This window comes from Montipora capricornis, chromosome 6, assembly GCF_036669925.1.
Source record: "Montipora capricornis isolate CH-2021 chromosome 6, ASM3666992v2, whole genome shotgun sequence".
Taxonomy (NCBI): Eukaryota; Metazoa; Cnidaria; class Anthozoa; order Scleractinia; family Acroporidae; genus Montipora; species Montipora capricornis.
The window spans coordinates 72,970,012-72,982,511 of NC_090888.1; the positions used below are offsets into that span (position 1 = coordinate 72,970,012).

Genomic DNA, 12,500 nt, shown 5'->3' on the forward strand with positions numbered 1-12,500 from the left:
CCTTGTATTTTTCTAAGTTTTCAAACCGCTTTTAAATTTTTCTTCGCGGATTAACTGTCTGAAAATTTCCACCCTTGCACATTTATTCCTGCCTATTTCACCCTTGGTAAGAATAGGAATCTTAACTCTGTTTGGTGCTTAATTATGGAAAATTCCACTGGAGGGCAAAAGCTTTTCGCTCGTAAACAAAGTATGAAATTCTCGAGTGTTTAAATTCACTACTACCACAAATCCCATAATACACCTCTTTTACCCCCCAAAAATCTGCATGGGCATTGTTTTCGACTTCTCTTGGGACATTTTTATGTCCCAGGAGAAATTGCAAACAATGGTTATGAAAAAGTTTTGGGGGGTAATAGAGGTGTATTATGGGATTGTGCAAGTAGTGAATGACCATAAAATCTCGACCTTACGTGGTGTTTATCTGAAAATTTGTATTCTGGCAAAGTCAAACACGGTCGTTCCATTTCTGGAATTTATAAAGCCCAAGCTTCAAGTTCACCTTGAGTCATGTGACCAATTGTTGCAAAAAGACTTTTACGAGATTTACAGGGTTCGGCTTTGTACGATGGCCCAGGAGGGTCGCAGTCCAGTTTCAATTTTGTAACTCGTCACCAGTTCTCTCACAGGTCACAGGTCATCGTTTTACCAATACAAAAAGGTAAAGTCCCTGTTACGAGCCTAGAGAGGCCCATCCAACAATGAAGCGACTAGGGGTATTTCTACTCCCCCTGGATGGGATGCTAGTCCATCGCAGGGTTACCCCCAGCATTTTCGCTGGTACCCACTCATACACGTGGGTGGAGAGAGGCACCAAGAGGGTAAAGTGTCTCGCCAAAGAACACAACACAATGTCCCCGGCCAGGACCCGAACCCGGACCACTCTAAACATAAGGCCACCGCGCCTCCCTTTAACAATACAGAAAGCATCCTAAACATTCATAAAAGCTAACCTTCGGCCTAAAAGCTTTTGTTTGGTTAGCTTTTATGAATGTTTAGGATACTTTCTGTATTGGTAAAACAATGACCTGTGAGAGAACTGGTGATTAATCACAATATTAAAACTAGACTGTGACCCTCCTGGGCCATCGTAGCTTTGGTTGCTTTCTTCCAGTAGATAAAACCAAGCCTTTATGGACGGCAGAGCTTGCGGGATAAAGTGCACAACCATGAGAGGGGCGAAACCGCTGCTCAAAAAAACTTTCGGGTGCATGTCCCGCCAATCACACAGGATACGATAACTACTCTTGGATACTTGGAAAAAATCTGATTACTTCTAACAGATAAGGGCGGGGGAGGGAAAAGTCGCGGTGTTATGTGAAACAAAGTTTACTAAACAACGTCCCAAAGAGTGTGTACAAGGCTCAGTGGTGGAGATTCTAAACTTGTAATAAGAACTTCATGGCTTCGACTCGTAATGCGAGTTAAAGGTGATTCCACAGAAAGAAAAAAGTTGTCGAATGATTTTCGTGAAACTTTCCCTGAATGTTCCCTACTAATCCCTGTTTTGAGAACTGTAATAAACAAGACAAGTCACCGTGCTTGTTTAAGAGATATAATGGGCCATTCTTACCCCATAGACCTAATCGGCCGGCTAACTCAATATTGTACCCAATTCAAACCCTTTGGGAATAAACGTTTTGTTCCAAGTATTTCCACATCGTTTAAATATCAATGCTACATTAAAATGCAAATACAATACACAAAGAATCTCAATCCCGGGAGGTTTTAATTGGGTACATTGAGTTAGCCGCTTTGGTCCATTGATGCCTGTACTGATACTAATCACGCGCGTTATTTCATCGGTTCAGGGTACATTTTGCTTTAGCTAAATGAGAGGATTTTTAAACAATCGAAAAAACACGATAGGCAGAAAGTCTAGAGCATATGGATCTGTCTTATAAAGTTTATGGAAAATCACTCAACTTAAAACAAAGTCGACTCAAAATGTTTCTCGAGTCATTCTTTTCAAGATCATAATTTACATCCCTGGGTAAGGGGCTTTGTGTACGTTTTTAGCTCTTTCTTTTTTTCCCTTCCGGGAATTTTTTAAAATTTTTTGTTTATTTAAAGGGGTAATTTGTAAACCAAAATTATGCAATAAAAAATATGTCACCTGTCTATCTCGATTATCGTAGATCGAAGGAACAAAATTCACCTTGTTCTCTAACCTGCGATCAGGCGAATTTTTTAGGCGATTTTTTTTTAAACGATGAAGATGATAAGCAGGGAGGGAGGTCATGATCGCGGGTTACTTGTTCTCGGCATGCTTGAGCTTATTCGCAAAGAGTTATGGGTCATTCACATTTTGAGAACTGTTTTAGCGTGTATGATCGGCTTACGCCATATTTACAATGTCGCAAATTTGACCAATTTATAAATACTGAGGAATCACCTTAAGGTTCACACTGCAACCAGTCGACAATCAGCCATAGTTTGATGCGACTCTGGTTAGAGAATTCTGAATGTAGCTGAAAAAGTTACAATTCAAGGACAAAACGTTTCGACAATCCTGTTTAGTGTCTTCATCAGGGGTGATCAAAAGCTATCACTGGAGTCCTTTTATATGCCCAGTGTTTTCATCAGGATTTTGTCTTAGGGAGTCTCAGGGCCCCCTTTCCTGAAAAATAGGGGCCCTGCGGGATCTTAAGTGGGGCAAAGTTACTTGCGCTTCATGACAAGGGTGGAAAAGTCCTTCGTGATTTCTCTGTAAATTTCATGAAGGCACGTTAAAATTGGAACTCTTGCAATGGTGGCCCTTCGGCAATATTGTAAATGCATTTGATTTGTTTGCCTCGAGACAGATCTTACAGGTTACGATCTTTTTGTCGGCGGCATAGGCAAGCCATGTGGATTTCGACTGCCACTCACTCTGACAAAAAAAACATGGTCTTTCGTCAGTGACAGCTTTTTGATCTTTGCTTGCTACGTTGTCCTTTTAATCGTTCTCTTCACCAGCGTTTTGATGATCTTCTACACTTTCTTAAATCCTTGGTACTTTAGGGCGAAAGAATATAATTATCTTCGTGCCACAACGAATAGCATAAGCCTTCTAAATTACCTGTTACAAAAAGTACTTAACTATGCAGGAATTGAACTAAAAACTTGGAAGCGATATCTTAAAACCCGTCGGGACAGGAAGTCAAGGCCCTCAGTCCAAACCGGGTTTTTAAGTAGTAATTTAGACTTTAAAAAGTCTAAATTACTACTTTAGCTCACAGGTACAACATTCCTGACAACCCACTGACAACTGAGATATGAAATGATATTTATTGCCCAAAGAGCTGTTCGCGTTTAATTTTTGCCGACTTTCTGCGGACACCATTTCCAAACTTGAAAAAACTGGCCAGTTTTTTCAAGTTTCAATCCATTTCTATCCTTTCCATCCACGGATGCAAATAACAAAGAATAGCTTCAATGCACTTCATTTGTTATTGGCAAGGAAAAGCGATTTTAGCTGTTTTAAAATTAATTTTTCTGAAATTTTTTTTCGGGAAATATACTTCACAGCCCACCGATCCAAGATTTGCAAAGACCGAGAAATGCGCCATTTTTATTTTTCTTGCGGGAATTCCGCAAAGGCGCGGCCTGGTAAGAACACTGTAAATAATAATGCCTACCAAATTGCAAAACAGGAAAGGGTGCGTTCATTAATAGCAATTGGTTCCCTTTTCTTTTAATACGATACAAATATATGTCAGGTAAAACGCCGCCATCATCAAGGTTCAAAGAAGCAAGAGCGGTATTGATGTGCCAGGCCTCTAGATGTATTCTACGCAGTTGTGTTCAGTTTGGAAGAGTTTTCCTTTTTCTAAGAAAAACCGCCTTTAATGCTCTTTCAACTCATAATTACAGCAATTGCACGGGACTGAGGTTAGGCAAAAAGTCTTAGCGTCTGGAAAGGTTACATAGTTACAAACTTAATTGACCACTCCCCAGTGGGGCTTTTCAGGGCCAATGAAACAAAATCAAAGAAATGACTGAACACAACAACAGCAAATGTTAAGAATCCCAACTGGCTGGAGGCAAATCAGTTGGCCCTTTACGAGTGCGTCCGAGAAGTTGAACAGTGGATAGAACGAGTCTTGAGCCGGGGACCTCCGGATCTCAAGGCAAGCGTCCTAACCACTGGGCCACAAGGTTTTTGTCCTAATCGCGAGAAACGTTGTATCAACGGACTTTTTATGGAAAACACGGTGTTGAGAGTCAGAAGGGCGATATTTGTCAGTACGTCCAGGGTTTGTCCTACACCTTGCATTACCGTGACCATGTCGGCAAGAAAAGCCAATTTAAAAAATGATAAAGTCTGCTTTTCGAGCCAGTAGGCCCATTATATGTCGGCGCTTATCTCCGGTTTCCGTAGCACCTCTACTACACCCTGGGTGGGGTGCTAGTCCATCGCAGGGTTACCCTCAGCATTAAATTCGCCGGTCCCCATTTATACAGATGGGTGGAGAGAGGCACCGTGAGAGTAAAGTGTCTTGCCCAAGAACACTACACAATGACCCCAGCCAGGACTCGAACCCGGACCACTCGATCCGGAATCGAGCGCACTGACCATGAGGCCACCACGCCTCCTACAAGGAAAGCCAATAGCCGTGCCAAAAAGATGTTTATAGAAAGTGCCACTGTAAGCAAATTGCGCGGTGTTTAGACAAAAAAGACATGCAGCAGACCTATCAGATCCTTCACGGGCAAATTGGTGGATATAAAAGGGGACTCTTGTAAATGCATTTGATCACCCATGATGAAGACACTGGACAGGAGTGTTAAAACGTTGGGTCTTTGAATTGAGCAACAATCACTTAAAATTCCCCAAGCCAGAACAACATCAAACGTATGTTTGATTGTCAACCTGGCCCCGGGTTGCTCGATGCCTGGTTAGCGCTAACCATGCTTCCAGCAACCTGGGCCCGCTTGCATTGTACACCTTAACTTACGTTAGGAGTCGAAGTTATGGCTGGGCTTCAAATCCTGTTGGAAGCTCTCGGATTTGTCAAAAGTATGACCATCATCACCGAAAAAAGCGCATCTCTTCTATATTTTTACTAAAAAGGTAATTTAAACAACCTGATTTGCTGGGCTATCCCTTGGTTTTCACACACACAAAGAATCTCATTTTTTTCAAGCTTCTCCCGTCGTTGTAATTCTCTCATGAATTCAATCGCCACAAGAGTCTTTCCCGTTCCAGCGGCTCCACGGACCCACAATTCTCTATTGATCTCTATCTGTTGATACACCAACTTAAATTGCTCTGCGGTTAGGAGATTCAGAAAAGTGACTCCTATTTTGTTCCCAACAGGTGAAGGAACTGCCGCTAGAATAAGCACGAGCGCCATAAGCACACGGTTCGTTTTCTCTCGATCCATGTTGTATCCATGAGGGTACCAATTACACCTCAGGCAGGGTTCTCCCATGTCATCACAAGGTACCACATGGTAGGACACGAAAAACTTTTCCCTGCAACCGCCATCCTCGACGAGTCTACGTTTGATTTGCGTTGCTGCTTCTCTGCTGTATGGCAAGAAGGCGTCGGCGTCATTTCCATGGCAGAGGGTAAAGAGATACAAGCCATTTACATTCGGACTAATCAACAGCAAGTCGCAGATCATCCCAGCCGCTGCACTTCTGTTGGCGTGCCAACACCGCGACGCAACGAACAAACCTTTCCTATTGCCACTGGAAAACTTCTCTTGCATCTTTTTTATGGCAATTTGTGCGTTGTCGGGAAGGTTAGCCTCGAAGCCACCGGGTGTCACGGGAAACCCTTCTTGTGCTAGAAAATCAAAACAACATAACTGAAATCAGACAATTTGCGAACCCAAATCTAGATCTGTGGAAAGTTTTGCAAATAAGCTAATTCTATCAATGGCTTGAATCAACATTTTCCTTACCAGTAAAGAAGGCATCTCTAATCTTTTGGCGTTCACCTTTAATAGTCAGTAAAGTTCCTTTGGAGGTCTTTAACACTTTTTCAAACCTTTGGCACAATTGCTCTGTCGCTGCAAAAAAAAAAAGCGATTTCTGACTAGTGGGGCAGACATTCTTGTCTAGAATATACCCCGTAAAATCCCCGGTTAAAGCTCCCCCCCCCCCCCCCCCACTTATAAGCCCCTCTGGATATAAGCCCATCATCGATTTATCTGTTAACAAAAATATTATTCCGGATATAAGCCCCCACCCCCATATGAAGGCCCATCCATTATGCAACTACGTTTCTTTTGCGTTTCTTTAGCGAACATCAAAAATTTTAATCGAAAGTTAATACGGCTTAGAAAGAAACAAAAGTTCATGCTTAATTAACACAACTATGAGTTTTGCTCTGCTGTTCATTTCCAACAAAGCTGTTCAATGACAGTGTTTTGGAGTAACGGAACAATAATTATTATAGCTACAATCCGGCAATTTTGCAGGCACGCAGATTTTCTGTAGCCTCCCTACAATGAAATCTGAGCCTTGCGGATTCCTTTCCTCACTTACGCTTTGTGTTTCTTGCTCCCGTAAATGTAATACACACATGGTACATTTAATTCAATTCCACCTCCAAGAACCCAAGTAATAGCTCTAAATGTAACATTTGGTATGTTAGCTTTAATTCATTTCTCAGAAAATCATCAGTACGCTTTATCTCGTCTTTCCGAAACGTTTTTTTTTTTTTAAATTCCGCTTCTAAGCTCCTCCCCTCACCCCGCGGTTTTTAAACCCACCCAAAACCCGTTACGAAGTTGTATATGCCCAGGGCTTTAACATGGGATTTTACGGTATGCGTTCTGAATTTTCCATGTACAATGACGAAAGCGACTTAGAATATGATAGGGATAGACTGACTGACTCATCCTGAATAGAGTGTTCACATTGAATGTCTCGTGTTACTGAAGTCAGAACATGTCCTAATGAGTGAGTGGAATAGCTGTAGTGTCAAGGTGACCTTTCCATGACTATCCCATAAGTTATTGGTTACCAGAAAAGACATGCATGGAGAGAAAAAAAAACGAGGATTTTGCCCAAAACCAAGGCACTAGCCTTTAGCCTTCTTGGAAATGAGGGCTTGTGATCTGGCAATTAAATATGCAGTGCCCGTACTCAGTTGCAATCATAAGGGCTCAGTGGGGATATGGGAGCAGTTATCCAGGTAGATGCAGGGCTTGGAATCGATTGTACATTCACTACTGGTTGGAAGTAATATATTGGTAAGCACACTTACCTTTGGAATGGGTACGCAAATCCTCTCCTGACAACAGCCTCTTCCTCCATTCGTTAAAATCAAGCATTCGAACACTTTCCTTGTTACTCGAGTCTCTTTCCAGAACAAAGCTTTTAGGGCAACTAACGAATACTCCACCAAGACTTTCCATGCTGGCTACCTTAACTACCAGAACAGCTTTGCTATCGGAAACTGGAATATACTCCATATCCCAGTGTACTTCCCTTTCCCACCGGGGAAAGCCACAGCACATTTTTTCAAGAAGAAACTTCAGTCTTTCCTCCATTACCTCTTCGCTGTTTTTTTCGATGTGAAACCCTTCAACTTCCCCTTCGTCTGTTATTCCAATTAGAATAACTCCACCACTAGAATTGGCAAAGGCAGAGATCAATTTCCGCACATGATCGCACAGGTTCTTGTTACTATCAGTTGCATCCAAAACTGTTGCGGATTTGACACTTTTAAACTGAACCCTCTTTGACTCATGAAAGGTTAGTTTCTGTCGTAAAGTTAATTTCAGAGGAATTTCCGGAAGCTGCTTTAAAGACTCTGCAATTAATGACTCCCTCACCCTGGTTTGCTTTTGAAGTATCTTAACAACTTGCTCATAAGTAGCTTGGTGAGCGGCTCTGTGGTCGCCAGGAAAGCGCAAATCGCATTCTCTTGAGCAAAAATGTTGTGGTGCATTGATAAATAACAGAATGCTGTCAGAGTCTACATGGCGATCAAAAACATCATCATACTTTGATGGTTCCACTATGGCGCGTAGTTGAGGTTCAATTGGCTCCCAAAACTTGTCTACCAGAGTAGGGACATTTTTGAGACTCTGATAATTGCTAATGCGCATAATCAACAATCCTCCTCCCGAAGTAAGGAGGGCACAGGAACCCTCTAAAACACTTTCCTCCTGTTCCTTTTTCTTAGCTTTGGCTGTACGTGGGCTGATTTCAACTGTGTAAGACAATTCCCTCTCAGCGTAGGGCCTGAAATATTTAAATAGACAAATAGTAAATGGTTTGAATCTAGAGGAGTCATGACATCTAGGCTTAACTGACAGCTGACCAATCACATCAACAACCAGTGTTGATTCGATCTGCTGACATTACACCAAATGAAATCACTTGACTCTGAAGATGACTGTTCTTGCGAACGGGTCAAAAATTCAAGGATAAGTCATCGCTTCTTAATTTAAACTCGTTTAATGAACCGACATAACACTGAATCTGGTTTGTGACAACAAAAACATAGCCGAACAAAAACCTCGTGCTCGATCTGGTCCTACACTGAGCATGTCCGTGATAAAACTAGTTCCTAGTCCTTCTGAACATTCTCCCTTCCTTGATATGACAATATCAACAATTCAAAACTGACAAATGCAAAAGACTCGCATGTTAAAGTTCAACGGAATAAAGTTCTTGAAACACACACTTTCATCGTCTCTGAGATAAATCTAAAGTTCATGTCCTAATCGCAATGTTCTAGAGGACAAAGCTTCACTGCTGGTCTTCTCATGACACTCTTCCCAACTTGCACGTCCACCACTCGAACTTTTCCATCCTGTCCAGGGTACACTTTGGTGATGCGCCCCAATGGCCATCGTCCCCTGGGGGTGTCTGGTGACATCACTACGACTACGTGTCCTGTGGGGTCACCGATTGATAGGTCAATGGACGAGAATTTATCAGACCTTCCGCTCAAACAACTGCACTGAGAAGCTCCTCATCTGTGAAATCTGCACTGCTTAAGATGGCACAGATAGCCTTTTTGGCAGCTTTTATCATCACCTCATGGACGCCACTGAAGTGAGGGGCAAGAGGCGGGTTGAAATGCCATTTAATGCCATAACACGCTGTTTTCTCCTGAATCTTTTCTCTGTCTAAGCCTGCTAACTCTTCTAATTCATTATTTGCTCCGACAAAATTTGTGCCATTATCTGAAAGGACATCTTTTGGGAGGCCGCGCCGGGACACCATTCGGAAGAATGCGTTCAGAAAAGAGTCTGTATCAAGGCCATACGCTACTTCTAAATGTACTGCCCTCGTACCTAAACACGTAAACAGGCACAAATATCTCTTATGGTGGTTTTTCCTCTTCCCTGCTTGGTATAGAATGGTCCATGCAGCAAAGTCAACAGATTTCTGACTGAAAGCACGCAAGGACTTTTGGGTTCGAAGCCCTGGTAAGGGGGCTATAACTTGTTTGGTAGGGGGACCTTTCTCCGTCTGCACATGAAACATTCTTTCTCCCACTCTCTGATGGCTTCTCTAGCTGAGACTATCCAGTATCTGCTTGAAAGGTGAGCAAGGCAGGCGCGTAGCGTCCTATACGCATATACGCACGTGCGTACTTGAAGTGACCAGAAAATTTTGAAATTTTTAGCAATCTTTTCTATTCTTAACATTTTACTTGTACGCAACCAAGATTTCGTGATGAAAGCACCACTTTGATTAAATTCTAAAAACTAAAACAAAAGCTATACCATGTTCTAACTTAGTTTTGCATTGTACCTTTTTTTTGCACTAACAATGCAGTGTTGTTTGGCCAGCGTGCAACAAAAAGGCGAGGTTGCAAAGGAGCGACGTTCCAATAACGTTCGTGACAAAGGAGCGACGTTACGAGAACGTTCTTGACAATTCCAGTCACGATAGCACGACCAAAACAATGTTTTAATGCACCAAGTTTGCTCAAAATAAGGGCAAGACGCTTTGTTCGAATTCTTTGCTTGTATTCACACAACTATTTTGACAAGAAATAAAGAACGCAGTATTTTTCGCTCTGTTTACTTAGGTTTCTAGATCATACGTACTTGTGCGTACTTGAAAAAAATCACCACGCTACGCGCCTGCAAGGACTTGGTTTGTGTTCCCGTGTTGGTTCTTCTCGTGACTGTCCTTTATGATCAGCTTAGTTATCTGGTGATTTCTGGGAAGAATTATGGGATAGCGAGTTTCCCATGGTAAGCAATCTGCGCATTTGAGCCTTCCGTCACACCTAAGTACACCTTCTTCATCCAATACCGCCTTCAGAGGCAACAACTTTGACCTTCCAGGTAGCCCTTTCCCTGACTTCAGTGCTTGGATTTCCTCCTGAAATTCTTCTTGTTGAGCCAGTCTAATAAAATGCATTTCTGAAGTGTCAATTTCCTCTGGTCCCAGAGCTGCTTTCTTGCGTAACGTTGATGGCAGGCGGCAGTTTTCTAGGAAACGATTCACTGTTGCAGACACCCTTGTAAGCCTAGTCCAGCTGGAATATCTGGTCGGATCCAAGCGGTCTTCTGTCATTGTGGAAAGAAATGAGCGTTCCTGTGAATATTCTTGGTACTGCTTGCAGACTTCCATGTCGGTTTCCCTTTTGGTTCCAATCTTCTTTTCTGGCCATTCTGTTTCCTCTTGCGTCAAGAACGCTGGACCCTTTCACCAGCTTTCTTCATCAATAAGTGTAGAGACACTTAATCTTTTGTCAACAGTTCAGCTGGGTTCTGCTTGGTGGGCAAATGCCTCCACTGTTCTGGGTCGGTGAACGACTGTATTTCCACGACACGGTTCGCTACAAAAGGTTTAAATTTTCGGCTACAGCCACGGATCCAATACAATACATTCACACTATCTGACCAAAATAACTATTCATGTTTGGGGAGATTCAGAACGTTCCCGACGGCCTCAGCAAGTCAGAGTCCAACTACTGCAGCCATTAATTCAAGACGAGGGATGCTAACGGCTTGAAGGGGTGTGACCCTCGATTTCGAATCTACCAGAGGACAAGTGACAGATCCATCTTTATATAGATGTCTTGAATATGTAGCCGCACCACATGCCTGCTGAGATGCGTCAGTGAAGGTGTGCAAGGTAATCTTCTTGACTCCCAATCCAATCCGCAAGCATCTAGGTACACAAAGGCGGGGAAGTTGCGAAAGTTCTTCAAACCACTCTTGAGCCTTCCTTAACAAGCTTTCTTCCACCAGGTCATCCCTGTCAACCCCACTTTCCCACATCTCTTGAAGAATTATCTTGGTTCGAATGACGTATGGCGACAAGAACCCGAGAGGGTCAAACAAGGTGGCCGAATTCCCTTCAAGAACGCACGCTTAGTACTGTAGTGATCTCTGCTGGGCGGATGGACTTGGTACTTGAATTCATCTTCGTTGGGGGTCCACAACACACACAGTGTCTTCACAACAGGCAGTTCTCCTCTATCAAGATCCACCTCTGTAACACAATCAGCATGTGGGATACGCTCCAACACCTCTGATACATTAGACAGCCACTTCCTCGCTTGCATTCCAGCTGAGGCCCACAACTGCGATAGCTGCTTGTACAATTCGATCCCCGTCTCCTTATCTGGAACCGAGTCCATGCTATCATCCATGTAAGTGCTCTTCAAAACGGTCTCTGCCTCAAGGGGAAACTGTGATTGGTACTTCCCAGCATGCGGGTGGTTGACAAGCTGCGCCATAGACGGTGATGAATTTACTCCAAATACAACCCGCTCAAATTCAAACACACTGGGATTTTCTTTAGTTTTCATGTTTCGCCACAAGAAACGATGGTAAGGCCGGTCAGATGGGTTCAACTTAATTTGCAAGTACATTTCCTTAATGTCACACATTAGGGCTACTGGGTCACGTCGGAATCGAAGCAATACAGTAAACAGGTCATTTTTGAGCTTCGGACCTTGCAGCAGAAAATCATTGACAGAAACTTCCTCACATTTTGCAGATGCATCAAATACAACTCGGACCTTTGTTGTGGCCTTTGTTGTGGACTTATCTGGCCTCAGAATTGGAAAGTGCGGTAGATACCATACTTGATCCGACTTTTCTTCCTCTTGTAAGACCTTGCGGATGTATCCTTTATCCTGGTACGTCTCAAGTACATCGCTATAAGCCTTGACAAGTTCTGGGGATTTCTGAAGTCGTTTCTCTGTGCTTTGCAGACGGTGCATGGCCATTGTGAAATTATCTGGTAAGTCATGGTCCTTGGTTTTCCAGGGCAACCCGACACTGTAGTGACCATCCTCAAAGGTTAAGGTCTCAGCAACCAAATCTCTGGCTATCTTCTCCTCTGGTTTGACTAACTTGATTTCTTTGGAATCATCAACGTCCCAGAATCGCCGGACAAGGTTGTTCAGCTCGTGCGACTCATTCACCAGAAATGTGAAATTGGTTTGAGCTTGGCTTGCTTGTAACTCGGGGTTCCCAATACAGGTCCACCTCAGTGGTGTCAGTCTAGCAATGGGTTCTCCCGGTCTTCCCCTAACATCTTCCAATGAATACAACAGATCAGCCTGATCCACCCCA

General features: G+C 43.0%; 4 protein-coding genes across 4 annotated transcripts in view; all 4 read right to left on the bottom strand.

Annotated features, from left to right (window-relative positions):
- Positions 1-8,827, bottom strand: part of LOC138054400 (schlafen family member 13-like) — a 10,949-nt gene extending 2,122 nt beyond the window's left edge. Inside the window, exons 1-4 of the mRNA XM_068900843.1 lie at positions 8,736-8,827; positions 7,205-8,187; positions 5,895-6,002; positions 5,071-5,776 (exon numbers count right to left, since the gene is read on the bottom strand). Coding sequence (XP_068756944.1) covers positions 5,071-5,776; positions 5,895-6,002; positions 7,205-8,187; positions 8,736-8,827 — 1,889 coding nt within the window. The remainder of the gene's footprint in view (positions 1-5,070; positions 5,777-5,894; positions 6,003-7,204; positions 8,188-8,735) is intronic.
- Positions 8,828-8,898: 71 nt separating this feature from the next.
- Positions 8,899-9,441, bottom strand: LOC138054401 (uncharacterized). Its single transcript, XM_068900844.1, has one exon. The coding sequence runs from the start codon at positions 9,439-9,441 to the stop codon at positions 8,899-8,901; it is 543 nt and encodes a 180-aa protein (XP_068756945.1).
- Positions 9,442-10,038: 597 nt separating this feature from the next.
- LOC138054403 (uncharacterized) lies at positions 10,039-10,542 on the bottom strand. Its single transcript, XM_068900845.1, has one exon. It carries the CDS (start codon positions 10,540-10,542, stop codon positions 10,039-10,041), a length of 504 nt encoding a protein of 167 aa, XP_068756946.1.
- Positions 10,543-11,206: 664 nt separating this feature from the next.
- Positions 11,207-12,500, bottom strand: part of LOC138054404 (uncharacterized) — a 1,520-nt gene continuing 226 nt past the window's right edge. The window contains exon 1 of the mRNA XM_068900846.1: positions 11,207-12,500. This exon is cut by the window's right edge and continues 226 nt beyond it. Within this exon, the coding sequence (XP_068756947.1) occupies positions 11,207-12,500 (1,294 nt within the window).